Genomic DNA, 19,554 nt, shown 5'->3' on the forward strand with positions numbered 1-19,554 from the left:
CTTCATTTCGCATACATGAAGCGCTTCAAAGACACACACGTCGAGAGGTTTTCATGAGCACTGATATGGAATATTTCATTACTTTTGAGTTATGCTACTACTGATTGAAGGTTGCTGTTAAATAAACACCAAACAGAAATGAGACTAAAGCCAATAACGGGCCAGACGGTAATAACAAAGCGATAAAATAAACTGGTATTAGCTGCCGAGGAGGAGGATTTCATATCAGACCTACAGTTCAATGCTCAGCAGCTGAACCAGTTCGGGCTAAGATGCTTTGCCCAAGTTCACCTTGTCAATACAGAAGAGGAGATTTTTTTCTCATGCCATAATTTCCAAGCATGCTGCCGGATTTAAGCCACAATTCAAACTCTCTGATTCCTGTGTTTGCTGCACAAAAACTGCTTTCCCTCACTAGCAAATAAACAGTAGTATTTGGCTGTGACTTAACCAGAGAGCAGCCTGATCAAAGCTATAATGCAAACACAAAAAAGGTGTGGCAGCGTGTGAAAGACAACGTTTAAACATTGTCATCGCAATCAACAGGTTTGCGTGAAGTGTTGAGTGTTCGTAACTTTGTTGTGACAGCAGTTAAACAAAGAGACTAGAGACGCTGCTGCAGGTTAGCCCTACCTGACAAGTGGTTTCTGTTCAAAAAAAAAAAAAAAGTAGATCAGCATCACGGTTTGTGTCTTTCCTGTGATCGTCTTCAGGAAATGAACACATTTTCTTGTTGATAAACTATCAGCAAAGCCAAGCCAAACAACACCGAGAAAAAAAAGAAGAAGAAAAAAAGAAATGATGGGGAAAAAATAGTTTTCTGGCAAATGTTAAATTCCAAGGTTTGCAGAAAAGGACTTCAGTGGGAGTACTGAAGAAAGAAAAAAAAAAAAAGAAGAAGCAAGAATGCAATTTCCTCTGCATGCGCCAAGTCAAATGCAAACTAAGTGTGTAGCCTATTTCTGCAGCCTGAATTGTGTTCTTCTCCTCAAGCCAGCTGATACTGGCTGCCAAATGACTGACAGGCCAGAAAATGAACTACAAAAACATCAGTCACTGGTGAATAAGCATGTTTGGAGCTACTAAAACAATGTATCATTGGACACTGATCACATTTTAGAGGAAGTAGATCAACTTTACACTGGTGAATTGGGGTTTGGAAAGCTTAAATCTTAAATGATCTTACTGGTAAACAAAAAAAACGGTTTCATGGCAGTGATTATGAACATGAGAAGAACGAGAAGATACTGAGCTCTAGAAAACTACGATTTTGATGATTCATGCCAAAGTAGTAATATGACACAGAAAGTGACATGTTTCACTGAGTAAATGCCGTACAATGAATCAACTTCAGGGGAAATCTTTTGAGTAATCGCTGTGTTACAACAGTCGCAGAAGAGGGAACAGGCCACAGCTTCAACTGTAGTTGTTTTTTTGAACTGGCAGCACCAGATAATTATTGGTACTGCACCAAAATGTCTGACAAAGTAAACAAGCTTACCAACGGTTGGCTGGCAGCTAATGTTGCAGACACAAGGCTTAAAAAGACTGGTCTCTTGATTTTTATTTTAAAAAAATGTCCCAGACACAAATCTGGCTTAAACTTAGAGAGTTCTTCTATGACAGTCTCGAGTTTCTCGTAAGTAAACCTGTTTACAATTGCAATAAAGCGGTAAAGAGAGCACGTCACAAGGATAAACTGAACAAATGTGCTGTATTATGATGAAGAATTCAATCATACTGATATATATCTAAAGATATTACTGAATACAGTAAGACTGTTTTCAAGGTTCAGATATAAATGTCAGGCTGAAAATTTAACCTTCTGCCAGGGAAACTATTACATAGGAGCCACATTTATGAAACAAACTGTAAAAACAGATCGCAAAAAGGTGAAACTACACTTATGATCTGTCTCTAAATACATTAATATTTTAGTGCTTTTAATTTTTGTACTCAATTCATTCAGAAGGCAACAAAGTTTTGAATAATTTGATACTAATTTAACAGAATTTAGGGCTACATTTTCCATTGACACACAGATTGTTTTCTTTGTTCGTTTGTTTAGTCTCTAAAAATGTCAGAAATGTTTTTCAAAAACATTCAAAAAAAATTTCCTCAAGTCGTTTTCGTCTTCAACTCTTGTGTCCAAGAACCCAAAACACTTTCAGTTTCCAAATCTCACATAAGATGAAGAAAAACAGCAGTTTAGAAACTTGATCTGGTGAATGTTTGGCATTCTTTCTTGAAAACTGTTTATCAAAACAGTTAGTTAGATTAGATTCGTCAGTTCTTAATGTTTTTTTTTTTGCTGTAGACTTCTTTTTGTTTTTTACTTTAATGCACTTTTCACTCTCTTCTTTTCACTCGCAATGTGTCCTCAATCCACCTCACTGTACAGCATTTGCAAGAACGAGACATGTATGCATTATTTTCTTTGACGGTATTCAAGGGTTGACAGGGTAATGTGACTAATTTCAACACACACAAGAGCACCTTCAGTATAGGACAGCTCTCAAAGCGTGCTTGCAAAAGACGTCATCATACCAGCGACATACTGTATCTCACATGATGTTCCTGATGAGACCCATCCCTACTTAAGACATTGGTAAACATACAAATTGCAGTGTTACAGCACTGCCTATTTATAGTGAGATGATGACAGTGGCTGCCAGTCTAGTCCGACTAAGTTGCCGTTGGCTGTCATCATCTCTGCTGCGTATACGTGTGCACGAGTTAAGCGCGTTAAAGAGACATAGATAGCAATCATGTCCAGCACCATGCGACAATTACTGCCAACCCCCGGGTCTCACCGCCTACAAACATGTGTGTGCGCTCTGATGTTTCATATGTAATATATGGATATATGATTAATCACACTACAGGCAAGTGTATAAATACAGCATTTAAAGGTGTGTTTCCGTGTGCGGTTATCAGGCTTGTTGATGTCTGTGTGTGTGTGTGTGCATATCACTCTCAGCAGGCCTTAGTGTCGTGTTGCCAACAGATCAGCGATTCTGGAAACACCGCTTCATGTTTGGCTTTGAGAGAGGAAGATGAGGCATGTGAGTGTGTGAATATGTGAGTGTCTGTGGGTTGGGGTGGGGTGGGGAGGAGAGGAGGAGGGAGGGAGGGCTGGTATTTGACCAGCGAGAGTGAGATGAGAGAGTTTCCCTGGCTGCGTCACTGCGTTCATACGAGGGCTGCAGCACGCTCCAACTTTTTCCAGGGATGACTTGAAGTGTGCAGCCTGTGTGGTATTTATATGTGGTGAGGTGTGGAGGATCTCCCCTGGCTCTGTGTCCCTGGGGGGGGTGGAGGTACCCACTCACTGCTTTGGGCCACCCCACACTTACACACACTTATATATATATAATATATATCGATATATAGATATATATATATTATATATTATTAATATATATATAACATATTACATATACACACATACACACCCACATATCACACCCACTCTACATATTATATAATTATATATATTACCTTACACACACACACACACTGATATATACTGATATATATCTAAAGATATTACTGAATACACACACACACACACACACACACTATAGTCTTACACAAATCCCAAATGAAGGAAATAAAAGACTTTGAGCCATACACAAATTGAGCCTATTAACATAGGAATATACTAAAATAAACACAACAAGCTCTTCTAGTGGACTACGAAATAGGTAACTTATCCATCGATTATGGGACTACAATGTGTCTAGAGATAATATTGAAAAACACATTCAATCGCCAGCTATATCCATTTATTTCCAACAGCACAATAAGAGTGGCTAAATTTGTTTATATGCTGTTTATTATGTATTACACTTTCAGATTCAATTCAGAACAATCCACAGTGGACACTGACACCTGCGCCAGGTGTTCAAACAACCCAAAAAACAATCCAGACAACATGATGTAACAGCTACTGGTTAATATTTAACGCCGTCCTCATTAACTGTAATTTTTTTTTCCCCTCCTCTGTTATGTCATCCTAATGATGCAGGTAGAGCCGAAGCTATTAACTGATGAAGTGATTAACGAATGACAAAAATAGATAAATAAAACTATTTTGATGAGCAATTCATCATTTTTCCATTTGCCAAAAACAAAAAAAAGACAAATATTCTCTTGTTTTAGCTTCTCAAATGTTTGTGTCTGGAGCTTTTCTTTGTCATATATGATAGTAGACAGAATATATTTTTGCTTTGGGGCAGTTGGATAAACAAGCAACATGATTGCATCACCTTGAGCTCTTTTTTAAAACATTGTCTAGGCAAAATGTAAATCATTTGATAGAGAAAATAATCATCAGCTACAGCCCTAAATGTAGGATGTTGTATATTTTGTAACACACACTTCAAAGATGAAGTATGTGTTTAAAAAAAAAAAAAGTACACCAATGACAGTGATGGTGATTTACGCGAGTACGGTATTAAAAACAAACATCCTTAACGCTGTGTAGAGCATGTACAACAAAAACCATAACAAACCACCACAAGCCGTCGTTGTGTGTGTGTGAGTGTGTGTGACTTCCTTACCTTGTGTGTTGAGCTTCACGGCTTCACCGAGGCAGCAAAGCTCTCTGTCGCTGTTATCCAAGGACGTGTCTGCGTCTGAACGAACACAAACAAAAACAAAAAAAAGCCACTTAAAAAAAGAAAGAAAAAAGAAATAAGACGTAATAAAGCATTCATTAACAAACTTTAGAAAGGGGGGAGGAGGGTGCGTGGAGCCATGCTGGTCCGAGAGCTGGCTATCGGGTTAGCATTAGCTCGCTAGCGCCTGAGTGGAGCTGTCACAGCTAACAAACTTACAGCTGGACAGTTGAGGGTATCATTACCGCACGCGCCTGTTGGTACAAACTCTGCAACCGTTGACGGTTAGCTTCGCTCGCGCGCCTATGCACGACCGTTTGAAAAAATAAATAAAAACAGTTTCACATTTCGGTGGTAATATATATATATATATATATTTTTTTTTTTTGACAGTTAATTTGCTTTTGCGCTTTGACAGACCCTGCACGGTGGAAAAGGTGGAGGGGAGGTGGGCTGGAGAGAGCTTTTTTAACTCAACTCAATCACAGACAGTTGGACCAGCACTTCCGACAGTTTGTCCGCAAAAAACAACAACGCTACCGACGTGCGAACTTACTGTCAACAAAAACCTAATTTAGCCGCACGACGAAGGAGGACCAAGGCTCGCAATGAAGGTATCCACCACTTGGTATTTGGCGATCCAGTGTCGCCCATTGCTTTCCTTCTTGTTGCTTTTGCTGAGAGCCGTTTTTTTTTTTTTCTCTCTCTCTCCCCCTTCGCACGCAGCAGGCGAAAAAAACGAAAGAAGAACGATATATGCTGACTCGTCGTCGCGGAGAGACTCGGCTGCGCTCGGCATCTGTCGGCAGGGTTGAGAGGTTGAGCTGCAGACGGGGGTTATACACGAGTTCAAAAGTTCAGTCGCTACAGATTACCGACGACGAAAGCGTGTGGACATTATATTTGTTTGTCACTGTGGGGCGGTCCCAGTTTATGTTTAGATTAGATTTATGTTAGATTTGAGATCTTCAATTTAACATCTTTAACTAATTGTGGTCACACGAAGCCCCCCTTCTCTATTTATTGTTTTTAATGATTTGTATTTAATCTGATCATTTATTTTATATATACATAGCATTACATTACATGCATTTAGTCTCAGGGATATACACTAAACATTTTTTATTTATTAATTACAATGATTACATTTTCTCATTTCAATTCCAAAAAAAAAAAAAAAAAAAAAAAAAAAATCATTAAATAAACATTTTGCTTGCAAATGATACTACTTAAGGCTCCATTCACTGGAAAGTCTAGGACAGGCAATAAATGGGACAGGACCTGCATTGAACCTACCATCTCATGTCAAAATGGACACTTTGAAAAAAAGGTCTATTACTCAATTACTTTTACCTGTATTTATTATCTTTACTGTTATATATAGATACAAATGATATGATACAAATTATCCAACAGATATATCCATATATTTGGATATTTGGGTGTATATAATGTATAACACTTTTACATGATTTTAAACAATTTGATTTGCTGTTTTATCAGTAGGGGAGCTTATCTTATCATTGTCTCTGACATTTATGTTGTTGTTTTTTTTTGCTTCCATGTTTTCTAATAAACATGTTAAACAAAAAATTCTTTTAAATTAAAATATCACAAACTAATTTAATGAATGAAAGAAAAAACAATCAGGTTTTTGTTGTTTAATAGCGTCAGTTATTGAATGAGCATTGCCTATCAGCTACAAAGAGGATATTTATTAATAGGCTAGTCATTTAAATTCTATCAAACATAGGGGAAATTATTGAGGATAATCTGATTCTGATTCTGGGGGAATGTCAAAGTGACTTTTGCCAGACTTGTAAAACGATTTTGTAGTGATAATAACCTTGTGTTTTGTGTGTGTTCTACATCATCATCATCCCCTTTATGCTCTGCGTTGAGGACGGAAATGTTAGGCCCTTGTTTGAACATAAAAACATACCAATTGTAGATTTAAATCGCCTCTCTTCTCGCCTCATTAAAATAAATGTGAGTACTATGAGGGCTGGCCAGGAAGTTTGCAAAGTAATGGGTATAATGGATTTTGGAAAGAGGAGGCCAGAACTATAAATAACAGTAAAACTGCTTTGCTATCTGACATTATCGTGTTAAATAGCCCAGATTATATAGTAAAGGTTACAGCTGCAGCTTTATTATGACTTGTTTAATTTTGTGCATAGCAAAATTCTGATTATTGGTGGCTCTCTGAAGGCCTAAAAAAGTGATTAAGCACCAACACCTACATAACATGACTAGTAGTTCCCAAAGTGAGGATCGGAAACAACCAAGGGTCTCTCAAAGAGGCAGGAAACATCATCCCAGGATGCTGAGACTGCTTTAAGTGTCTCAGTAGGTCAAGCTCATGGCACCACATTGACCTCTTGTGGCTAAAAACAGAAGCTGCATTTCCAGTACACTGTCAGGTTCGTCTCCTTTTCCGGTAGATCTTCATAGCTTGCCTTTCTCTCTCTGAATGAGAGTCTCTGATGAGGGGTTAAGTTGGATTAAGTACTCTCTCTCTCACACTCACACACACACAATACACTAGTTTGTGTTGAACAGAATCCACTGTGATCACGCCTGTGATCACATGACGCAGCATGAGGTCGTCTGTTTCAGCTGAATGAGTGAACAGACAGAAGGGTGGAGACACAGAGGAAATGGCAGCCTCAAATGAGGGAAAGGAAATGTCTTTGATTAATTTATACTGATGTGTGTCCCATTCACATTTCTAATGATAATCTATGGCTGAATGAAATCCTTCCTGTTTTTCTCTCACACACACACGCCAGAGCACGCTCTCTGTTCTTTTTCCATTCTCTATTCTCTTTCTCTCTCATGCGCACGCAAACATACAAAGCATGACTCAGCCACAATGTTGTGTTTGTTTCCCCCGCACAGTGATCATCGAGGTCACAGGACAAATCAGGAGGTCACAGGACAAACCAGGAAAGTCTTTCTGTGGTTTTGCGTCACAGATGCTTCGACGCATTCGAATGCTTTTACTCTTTCACCTTTTTTTTAAATCTCATCCGAGCTGTTCCAAAAAGTTATCGTCCTCTTTCAATTTTTTAGATGTTCAGAGCTGCACAACCTCACATGCACACAGAAACCACTAAAGATACTAAAGAGATTAATGAAAAAAATCATTAATTTTTATTGAAAAAACAAAGGTACATTGAAATTGTGCACAGAGTGAATGTACATATCTCTTGAGTAAGACAATTTGGCAGGTTAAATGCATAGGAATCATTGACAAAGCTATAGCTAATTGGATGATGATCACAAGTGCGGAGGCATAACCAGTACACCAAACACACGTGTTGCTTGAAATTGCTTCAATTCACATCATCACACATACATTTTTTTTTCCTATATCAAAAGACAATAATCAAAAACAGAAATTCATTCAAATAATCACCTACATAAGCTATAAAAAAAAAAGTGGCACAGCTTATAAAACACAACATAAGTTTGGTGTTTCATGGAAGATTTTTAAAAAAACTAGACAATCAAAAAAACAAGACAGCAACAAAATAAGTGATTTATAGCATCACGCGGAGATATGAAATAAGCTTAAAAAGAGAAAGGAAAAAATAGCACTTTGGCAGAGTTGTGTCTGTGATGCAGAAAAAAAAGTGATGAATCAAAATTAAAAGTCACTACTACATTCAAAATGTTGACAATAGACTTTTTTTTCTTTTCTTTCTTTTTTTTTTTTTTTACTTAAATGAAACATTCAAGGAAATATTTCCACTGGTACCTTAGTGGAAACTAAATAAATCAAAGCTATTGGACACAGATGAACAAAAACACTTCGAACTTTGGCTGCACTCACACAACAAGAGTTTCTTGAACGAATTAAGTAGCCAACTCTCAATCAAGTATTCTTTCTAGATTTACACTGTCACAGTGCTTTAAAAAGACAGCATGTTAAAGCACCATATGAGTACACTGTGCATGCCGGGATCATGCACTGAATGTACAAACTTATGGTTAGGTATACTTCATGAAAACATGTCAAGACACGTCTACACTAGTTTTGGTAATTAATAAACCTGGTCTTGTCTTGACCTTGCAATACATGCTAACCACCACTAGAGGGCATATGGTCTTAATTGTGAGAGAGCCAATGAATGAGAGAATTCATTAATATTCAAGTGAGTCACTTTTTAAGGATGATTAAAAAAAAACATTTCAAGACCAGTATCTAATGTCTGAAATATGCGATATGCGTCAATAAATTACAATGCATGTAAATTTGGTAACATGGTATAGAGCATTATGCTTCATAGTACCCTTCTCTGTTACCCTGACAACCCTGATCACATTATCTCTATTGCTGCAAATAATACAAAATGAAAAACTGCCTCTTGTTGTTGGTTTTAGGTCATAGACAAAGAAGGGTTAAGTACCTTACACTCATCAGTATATAATTAAGCATAATAAACTCAGCCTGCATCCTAAAATTGAGAACCGGAGAAGTGCGGAAACCTCTCCACATGGACCCCGCTGTTGTAAAGCTCAGGTTTAAAAAACATATTTGGTCATCGTCTGTGCATGTATCTGCTTACTAAAGCATAAGAAACCGTTTAGGAAGTGTTGTAAGAAGGCACAGGTTGAAAAGCATTCGACATACTACTTGCATTGGTGTTGCTATGGTATATGAAACAGGTAAAAAAATAAAGAATAAAAAAAAAAAAGCTAAACTACACATGAAACTTTCTCCTTCCGCTGCCTTCTACTACTGCAGGGTCGCTCGGGTCTTTTAGGCAACATGCACTGCTTTTTTTGAACTCCTCAGCTCAAGTACGCCGTGTATGTGCGAGGAATGATACGACATGAAGTCATTCTGGGTTATACAATGCCAGTTCAGCTCTGTGTACAACTAACTAACTAACTAACTCCAAAACTATCACCGTCTATCATTTTATCCTCCATTTCTGTCTTCATCATCTTCACGGAGCATTATTTTTTTTATGTGTATGTGTAATAATGTCTTCTTGCACATTTAGATATACAAGTGAGTGTATGTGCGTGTGCTCAAATTATGGCTGTTTGTGTACCTATGTGTGGCGTGTACGTGTCGATTTCTGTGTCTGTGTGTCTTTGTATGTGACTGTGTGTGTGTGTTTATGTTGCTTTATATTGCGCTGAGCTTTAGATGGGTGCAGGGACCTGCTGCCTTCCAGATCCAGGTTGAGAGGAGATTTTCTGAGAGTGCCAACGGGTCTCCTTGTACACAAACCAGGCGTTGCCTGCCCAAATAAACATGTTGAGGTAGCCAAACACCTAAAGGGTTGCAGAGAGAAGAAAAATAGATGAATCATATTGAAAACACCAGTAATAAAGGAGGATTGTCTTATAAAGGGACAGTTGAAGGACCACATTGTCTGAGGAGAAGAGTCTTGTGACTGCAAGTCAGGCTGCTTAATGTTTAACTTAAGTCTTCAAGCTCAGATATTTACTAATTTTTTGTTTTTTATAGGTCAAATTACAAAAAGTTTAAGGGGTGATGATCTATAAAAATAAATCCAATGGACCAAGACTTTGGCACAGGAAGTATTCTAATTTCTGTTTGTAGTCCGAGTAGTATTGACCAGTCATGTTTGAGCAACAGTCAATGTGTAGAGCGACAGATGTGGAACATATTGGCTGAAATGCAATCCTGGAACCAAACCTGACAAAGTTAAAGTTATCTCCATTCATATGCAAATGTATGTTCAATAAGATAAGCAGAAATGTGTCAGTCTCGCAGTCAAGTGGCTAATCAAACTTCAGAGGATATCAGTTGTCCACTGAGGACACTAGAAACATTGCCGTTGGCCACTTAGGTTAAATTGTTATCAGGGAAAAGCCAATGGGTTCCAAGACACAACGTTGACACTGGAAACAGTTAATTTTATTATTTTCATTATGAAATGACAGCTGAAGTCAGCCCAAACGTTTCTCGTTCGTGTAGCCGTTCTGTATTTCTTCTCACCACAGAGATGTTGAGGGTCCGCACGCTGGCGTACTCCGTGACCTCGCAGGTGACGTTGCTCCCCTTCAAGAATGCCAGCGTGGCGCTGATACCCTCAGTGTCTGTGGCGTCCTTCACATTCTGCAGGCCCTTTGCCCAGGCGGACGAACACACCAACCACAGGAAGACCAGGATCGCTGTGATCACAAAGTCCTGGAAACAAGGAAGAGCACATCAGCTCAAGAAACGGAAGCTACAAGTCTGTCGTTGTCTGTGATCCACAAATCCTAGTGTGAAATGTCATCATTTTGGCAGCTTGATTTAAGTTGCAAGATCAATACTTACAAAAATGGGTCCAAAGTCAGAGTCCTTGTAGACGTGCATGTAACCTAAATACACCAACAGAGCCACCATGCTGTACAGAAAGCAGACGGTGGCGATGCCCACAAAGAACTCCGCCGAGGAGGCTGAATCGCCCACCAAGTGTGTGGTCGCGACAGAGTGGTTACAAATAGTGGTGTTTCCCTCGATGAGTGAGACCTGGTTTAACCTGGCCACAAAAAACAAGACGGAAGGTTTAAATCAACGTTGTTGATACTCTTAGGTGGTCATTCTTTCACATACTTTTCTATAATGAACTTATCATCATCTTTGCAGGTGGTCCGATGTGCCCTGAAAAATCAACAGATGAGGTCCTCACCTAAATGGGTAGTGGAAGTTGGCATTGAGAGTTTCGTTCCTGCCATCGCCACAGAAGAGAGATACCACGTTCCTCCCTGAGAATCCACCACAGCTTCCAAAAGCAAATATGGCCGTGAGCTGTTTGGACAAGAGAAAGAGAGAGAGAGAGAGCACAAGATTAAGGAAACGACTGGGACTGATGTGAGAAAAACCCTGTTCAGCTTTGAGAGAGTCAATATAAAACCCAAGAAACTTCAAATCCTGGAGATTTGTTTAAGAGAAAAGGATGATATTCAAGGGAATATACAGCTTGAAAGCACAGTGAAATGTCACCAGAACTTCACACCCAGAAGAAAGCTGGCAGCCTAAAACATAACGTCAGCAGCAAGAGCCAGAGGGACCAACAGATGGCCTGCATTTTACTCTTACAAACAGCTGAAAATAAAACTCACTACTCAACATTTTTTTTTTTTTTTTACAAGATCAGTTTACTTAAGCATTTAATGGAAATATCCTCTCTAGATCGTGTTTGGATAAAACAAAGATCAAGAACATCTTTGTTTGTAACATTTTTTATGTTCTTTTATTTTGTAGGCCTTCTCAGCTGCTATCTCATAAAAAACAATAAAATGTGGCTTACATGGCTGCACTAATGCCGCTATTCAGCTCTTAAATTCTTTCTTGCAGAGGCAGAAAGCATCTGACTCAGCGTGTAGGCCATGTGACACTAATACTCTCCTTAAAACCAACACATACTAAATTCTTTTAGTCAGGGTGGCTGCTACTAAGCTTAACCCTCAAACTGCAGCAGGCAAAACGATCGTCGTACAATTTGTGGGTCATTCAGACTCTCACTGATATCGCTTTACTCATACGTCGCGGTTAATTGTGATCAGGCCTTAAAATATGCACTATATATAAATGACTATATACAGCAGAGGGAGATTTTGCTTTTCACAAGATGTGTTGTTAGGGGTTTTCACACATTCTCGATATGCATAGCTCCACATCTCCGCCTGTCATCACACATCCTGAATGAGCCTCCTAGTACAGACAGACAGCTGTGCTGCAGTACAATAGTAATCCAAAGACAACAACTTTTGTGTGGCTTCGCAAAGCAGCCGTTTCAAACATTTTAAATCATGCGGGCAAGGGAAATGCAAACATTTTTTTAGCGCAGCTACTCTATGTCTTGTGGTAAAGGAATACACTGGAAACTAATTGAATTCAAAAATCCAGATGTTTTAACATCTCTATGTCCCAATAAAGATCTTAAAAACACAACACTGACCTTCTATCATCTTAAAAAGTTCCTAAAACACAGAGCAACATTAACGTTCGTGGGGTTTTTTTTTAGCCACCTGTTGAATGTAAATCTAACGTTATTTCTCCTTTTAGCTGTTTTGGTCTCCACCAACTCCTGAGGGAAATATCTGGCTCTTTAGCTGCTAAATGCTCCACCGTGTTCACCGTCTGGTTGCTATCTCTGTCTGTCTGCTGTTTGGTGTTGGGCAGAGAGCGTGCAGTGGCTTTTTTGTTTTTTAGAGCTTTGTCTCACAAAACAGCTGCCCGGGGCTGGGGTTGAAAACCAAAACAAAGAGCTGAAAGATGCTAAAACACAAAGTTGGGTGATAATTCTCTGTTGGTTCAGAAAAAGCACCTTTAACAACAGAAAATCATCAGAATGATGTGGAAAGGAGTAGACAGCATCCAGAGGACAGGATGTGGATTAAAACATGTGAGGATCTGTACCACATGACACACAAAACAAACAAAATTCTGTTTCATCAGCAACACAACTGTATCACACACACACACAAAATGCTTACGACGGTCCATCTCAACTTTTAGACTTTAGCTTCACACCACAAAACTGCACACACATACACACATACTGTACTGTACATCTACACACACACCCACACCTCTCTCCAGATGTTCCTCCAGATGTCACTGGCTGCCACTTCCTGTTTTTCTGGCTACACACCACAGTGAGCTACTTCTCTCTCACTCTTCTTTCATTGACTCTATCACTCTCCCACTACGAGGTCATGGAGCCTCAGCATGAATAACTGTAACTACCAGCGTGGACCAAACACACACACACACACACACATTGGCATTTTAATTCTTTTGTTTATGTTCGCGGCGCATAAATACTACACTGTGCAAACACTGTCCGACAGCTTGGTATTTTGTCATGTTTCCAATATCACCATTTAGTCCTAATTAAGGCTACAGGTGGCCCCTTCTCCAAACATGGTGACCGCCACAGGCCATGGGCATACCATGCATTAGCAAACCACGTGTCAGATACTTGCAACCGAGCTGTGAGACAGAATTTTGCATACAGAAACCACTCGCGTGTGGCAGAAGTTAAGTTTTCCGTATGTGATGCAAATAATAAAAAAGAGAAAGACTGCTTCAAGTGTGACTGAGCTGTAATCTGATGAGTATTTTCGTCAATTTGAATCTTCACTTCAGTTCTTACACAGAAGTCACCCAGTCCAGGTCAGTCTGACCAAAAAATCCCAAAGATAATGGAGAGTATACCTGTTTTGTCACTGGGGTTCCTTCAGAAACCCAAATAAACTTCCTCTTCCTTCTCTGGCAGAGAGGCCTGGTATCTTCACAAGTCCAAAGAAGAGAGAAATAACTAGCATTTGTTACTCTTCCTGTTTTCTACTGTGTGGGAGATAATATCTAGGGAGGTATGAATGTTTAGGCCAAAGCACTCATGTGCCAAGTAAAACTTCTTCATTCAGATCACTCAGAGATTCACAGGGTCAGTGGATTTTGGACAAAAAAAAAATGTTGGATTTAAGACAAGACAACCTGCTGGATACACTCCAGTTTTATCAGCAGCAGTCATGGTGAACCATCTGTCAGAACTCCATAATTATATCATCTACTTGCTGTTTTTTACTCAACGGCTGAGTTAGATTTCTCTTCCAAATCCATGGGCCAAACACACATTCACTGCCGCTGCCTGCAAGTTAAGATGTATTTAACAAACATTATCTTAACGGTTATGTTATTTATTAATAGAATGTTTGCTGAGCGTGCATGCGACGGCTTGGTAATAAAGCGTCTCTGAGTAAAAGTGACAACAATTGAATAATTAGATGTTTGGTACAAAAAAGTGTTTGAAACGGATTATTTTCACAAATAGGTCTAACATATTATGACAATATAGCAAAATAACACAACAACAATAATAATAATTAAAAAATGCCAAATCATAATAGAAGTTATCTCATGACACTTTCCATATAGAGCAGGTCTAGACTGTACTCTTCAAAAAAAATGATTTACAGAGACCCAACAATTCCCACCATGAGCAAGCACTTGGCAACAGTGGCAAGGAAAAACTTCTTTTTAACAGACAGAAAATTGAAGAAGAACTGAGCTCGTTGGTGGGTAACCGGTTGAGTTTAAGACAGAGAAGGGGAAAAAGGCAGAGTGGTGGGTAGATAGATAAATTGCTATGACTTCCTAATGTAAAATGTGATGTCTTCAAATACCTTTTTTGTCTAAAACCCAAAGATATTCACTTTATTATCACATAAGACAAGGGGAATTCTCAGCACTTCAAAACAGGAAACAAAGGTATATTTAGTATTCTCGATTGCAAAATGACACCAATGAATATTATCAGAATAGATGTGGATTCCATCCATTCATCCATTTTTTGTATGATCACTTATCCTCATCAGGGTCGCAGGGGGCTATCCCAGCTGACTTATGGCAAGATGCAGGGTACACTGTGACTCTTTTTTGGTTACTTAACTAAATGATTAGCTAAAACATAAAACTGGGTTGTGAACAAATGCTGAAAATGATTTATTTTTTTACTTTTTCATATCTGTATTAGTGCAGTTACATCTCAGATATGACAGAGCACCGTTAAGTTATCCCATAGACTAGAAAATAGTCGGCCAAAATAATGGTGCTTATAATAAAACTTAATGTTCGAGTATCAAATAATTAATTTTCCAAGAATAGTTTATTTGTAGACACTGATATATTGCTATAAAGTAATGTTTGTAGTTTGTACTCTGTGGACCTGCTTGATCACATTGTACCTATGTGTCTGCGCTACACATGCAGCGTTATCACATAGGACATTCCAAGCATTGCATGAGTAATTATGAGAAACACAATTTATCATCCAGACCCCTTGTGAATAACAAAATATGTTGGCTTGAATAAGGGTTACATAAGGCCAAAACAGTGAAACACACACACACACACACACAGAGCCTTGTCCTGAGTCAGATGACTGGCTGCTGCTCTGTAAGTGTGTTTTTGTGTGTGCATTATGAGAAACCAGAACAGCTGAATAGAAACTGTTGCTGAGTTGCACGCTGGATTTCTCTGACCCACTTTAAGCAGGGCTGAACTGATTACTGGACTTTCCGTAAGGAAATGTTCTCTGTGTGACACAGAAACACAGTGTTTCTTAAGCCCGTGGGTGTTTTCAACCTTCAGTTATAAGAAGGTAAATTATTGGTGAGAGATGCATTAATCTATAACTGTGTCGTTTGAAGGACAGGCCCATGCAACCAGAAGAATGATCCAAATGCAAAAAAGGGCAGAACTGAGCTGAAAGTTTTCTTTGTTTAACAGCTCAATCTGTGTTATAATGTTAAAGATATGAATGTGTAATAAGAAAGTCAAACAAAGTAAAGTTAACATAAGTTTTTGTAATAATAAGCACATGGATTAATGGATGAACCTTCTTATTCTAGGTGATAAACACCAAAGATTACATTGGAGACATTTGTATTCATTCCTAAAAGGCTGTAAATCTTCAGAGCTTTAGTTGGAAGAAAGATGAACAAAGTTGACACATGTTTTTATGAATGTGTGAAAAAAAGTTATGGTCATATTTGTGTGGTTTATAAATATTATTGCCAGCTGCAAAGAGTATTCATCTTTTTTTTTTTTATATCATAAAACTTTAGGGATGTTTTCTCTAGAGTGAAAATCGCCGGGAAAAAGGGAAAATCCAAGCAGCAGGAGAAGGGACTGATCCTCCCTGTCCTCTGGGTATGACACACTTAAACTCAAAGACCCACAATACACACACACACACACACACATGCATATAACTTACCCACTCCACCAGTTTGACGAAGCCCAGAGGCTCCTTGAGCGGCGACAAGTTCAGCCGAAATCCGGTCATCATAATTGTGCTTCTGATCCTAAATCTTTATCCAGTTGTTTCTAACTGTGGATAGTGGTCCAACGGGGAGGAAAAAAGGGGAGTTGTTTGACAGAATGACGTGGTTTTACTGCCAACGCTGCAAAAAACAACAACAAGCCCAACTTATTTAAAGTTTTTCATGCCAATTCTGCTCTAAAGCAGCTGGATATAACACCAACCATGGAAAAGAGATCTATATACTTACTGAAAACACACTTTTACGCATGTCAGGAGCTTTTAACAACGAAATGCAATGAAGAAACTTTAGTTGAGGTGGATATTTTTTGCAGTGCAGCTTGAAAAAAAAAACGAGTTCCTAGGGCTTCTCTTGGTGATGCGCAAAATACGCAGACGGTAAAAGCGGATGAAGTGCGCAAAGGGTGCCAAATTACGCGTTGCCTTTGGTGAGAAAGTGTCATGCGTGGTTCCAAATGAAAAAGCGTATCTGGTGGGTTCTACTCTTGCAAAAAAAAAAAAAAAAAAGTTTTCTTCTACTGGACTACTGGAAAAAACCCACTACCAAACTTTCATATAATAAAAAGAATCACAAAGACGACTTAAGTTACATGCAGCTACAATATAAGCGGCGAATAACCACCAGAAAATCCATGCACAGTGACACCAGGAGACTTCCACATCACAAGTTACAGCCCGAGTACCAAAAAGGCATCAGAAGCCTCCTACTCAGTTTTTATTGGATCCATCCGCTCGAGTACGCAGGCTGCCTCCTCCTTGCTGAGCTTGCAGTTCTGTGACGCCTCGTTGGTGCCGACTGGGGTCATATGACTCTGAGAGCAAACCACAGATTTGCAAAATTCTTTCAGAAAAGAAGAAGAAAAAAAAAAAGATCTGCAGATGCTATTGGGTTAAAATTAGTAAAGGGTCGTTTCACCGCAAGGCATAAGACTAACATGAGATCATCTGAAGAGTTGGTGCTCTCTGGTGGACAAGCTGTAATGGCTTGTATTTCTGTTCTGACACAGTTTGTTACTCACTGATTTAAATATGCAGTGATACAGATATATCAGATTGGTAGATATCGGCCTACGTTTAGTCATTTAGCTTTTATCCAAAGCGACAGAATCAAGTGACAGATGTAGGAGGGGGTAGATTTTGCATGTGAAGTTGTTGGCGGTGTTAGGAGAGGAGTTAATCTCTGAACAGCGGGGTCTTCAGGAGTCTTTTTGAAGATAGAGAGGGACAACTGAGGCAAAATAATCAGGGAAGATTAGTAATCAATCCTGACTCCTAAGTTTCTCGCTGGCTGCGAAGACAGACAGCAGTTCAGTTTTTAAGGGGTTCAGCTGGAGGTGCCTTTATTCCTGTAGAGATGTCTGAGAGGCATTCAGAGATCCGTGCAGAGACTGAGTGGACTTCAGATCAAAGTTACAAATAGAGCTATGTATCATCTGTGTAGAAGTGATAATCAGAGGGTGCGAAGGGGGTCCTAGCATAGTACCCTGGGGCACCCCTCTGGTGAGGTGGTGGGATGTCCAAGTCAGGATACGTTGCACTACTTTGGTCTAGCTCTAATGAGGAGAACTGCTCAGCCTGTAAAAGCAGTTGTATAATGGTGATTAGTTTTTCAGACGTTGATAAACTTCTCCAGACCCAACAGACCTGGGGCTGGAGACTTCAAAATGTTAGCAGAAAGCTTGTAGTAACACTGTTGGAAAAGTTAATCAAGATCTTTAGTAAATGTAGTCCACTACATATATTTTGGTTTGGTTTTATGATATTCCTAAACCAATTGTAGTGTTCCAGTGATTCGTTTATTGTTTTAAATTGTTTTCAAATTTGCTATTTTAATGATTTTAAATGACATTCTGATGTTTTTAATTACATTTTCTTCTCTTTTTATTTCTATTGCTATTGCTTGTCTTAATGTCAAATGTTTTTCCTTGCTCTGTAAAGCACATGAATTGCCTTGTGTACGAATTGTGCTATACAAATAAACTTGCCTTGCCTTGCCTTGCCTTGTACTTTGGTTATTTCACACAAGATACTGTACAAGAAGATGGATATCTGTTTAAAATTCTGTTGGCAGCATGCAAAAAGGCTATTTATTACAAGGAGGTGGTTTAATGTTAAAACACAAGACAAATGGCTGAAAATTGTGATGGATATATGTAAGAGCTGTAAAAGCTGTTAATTCATAAGATAAAGACTCAGGAGAAATGGACAATGTTTGCATGTCGACGACAGGACGTGAGAACAGGACAGTGGATCACAGTCAGTGGTTCTGTGGAGATATAGCAGTTGGTACTGTTTGAAAATATTTTTTCTTTTACTATCTTTTCTTTTGTCGAATCGAAATCAATAAGTAAAAGTATTAAAAAAGGAAGCTTGCAGCCTCCTCCCTTACATGTTAGTCCTAAAGTGTTATAGTGAGACAGAGATGACATTTACTCCGCCAAAAACAACAAAGGAAAGGAAATGTCTGAGTAGATGGGGAAAGTTCAGGATGTGTCTGACAAGAAAAGGTCCATTTCCAGACCTGCAGTGTCTGTAGATTAAAAAAATGTTTATTCTAATGTAACAAAAACATAAAAGTTCAAATTTTTATGTGATTAATACACTAATGAAAACCTAGTTATGCACTTTATATTGCATTTCTGCCATATTCTATATCAAATAGAGCCCCAAAACTTTGAAACAGGTCAGCTGAAGACGCAAATGTGAAATATGTCTGCAGGCAAGCAACCAAATATGCAAAATAAAGTTTCCAATAATTCAATAATAATAAACTTAGGTGTCAGTGAAGCAGCTCTTTCAGGGATATTTGTATTTTTCCTAGATTTCGTTACCAAATCTGAGACCTCCTTCCTGGAAACCTTTTGGGATACTATAGATCCATACAGTAGTGTTAACTAAATGTCATTTGGGTTTTACTTTACCATTTTATACATGTGTATGTACAAAAATGGGTCAAAACTAAACTGAAACAATATTTGAAATCAATCCTAAAGTCTGCAAAAATAACTCAACCATTTCAAACTGACAGGGTGGCATCTTTAATCAATGTATTGTTGACAGTATAGCAAGTTAGTTAAAATATCAGTTGTGTCGGGTGAGAATTT

General features: G+C 38.7%; 2 protein-coding genes across 5 annotated transcripts in view; both read right to left on the minus strand.

The window, feature by feature from the left end:
• The window catches only part of atxn7l1 (ataxin 7-like 1), a 28,827-nt gene extending 23,596 nt beyond the window's left edge, over nucleotides 1-5,231 (minus strand). The window contains exons 1-2 of one of the 3 annotated variants that reach the window (XM_019267459.2): nucleotides 5,179-5,231; nucleotides 4,566-4,640 (exon numbers count right to left, since the gene is read on the minus strand). The gene's annotated coding sequence lies outside the window, so the exon portion shown is untranslated. The other 2 variants (XM_027272141.1, XM_027272142.1) reach the window with 2 other exon arrangements.
• A 2,524-nt stretch (nucleotides 5,232-7,755) lies between these two features.
• Nucleotides 7,756-16,954, minus strand: sypl1 (synaptophysin-like 1). 2 transcript variants are annotated; one of them, XM_027272486.1, is made up of 6 exons: nucleotides 16,680-16,954; nucleotides 16,385-16,571; nucleotides 11,285-11,403; nucleotides 10,930-11,134; nucleotides 10,606-10,797; nucleotides 7,756-9,914 (listed from the first exon to the last, which is right to left on the minus strand). In XM_027272486.1, the coding sequence occupies exons 2-6, from the start codon at nucleotides 16,454-16,456 to the stop codon at nucleotides 9,783-9,785; spliced, it is 720 nt and encodes a 239-aa protein (XP_027128287.1). In that variant the 5' UTR covers nucleotides 16,457-16,571; nucleotides 16,680-16,954; the 3' UTR covers nucleotides 7,756-9,782. The 2 variants fall into 2 exon arrangements, with proteins under 2 accessions (XP_027128287.1, XP_027128288.1); XM_027272487.1 differs by having other exon boundaries at nucleotides 16,385-16,596.
• Nucleotides 16,955-19,554: the final 2,600 nt, after the last annotated feature.

Source organism: Larimichthys crocea, chromosome XX (genome assembly GCF_000972845.2).
Source record: "Larimichthys crocea isolate SSNF chromosome XX, L_crocea_2.0, whole genome shotgun sequence".
In the NCBI taxonomy this organism is placed as follows: domain Eukaryota; kingdom Metazoa; phylum Chordata; class Actinopteri; family Sciaenidae; genus Larimichthys; species Larimichthys crocea.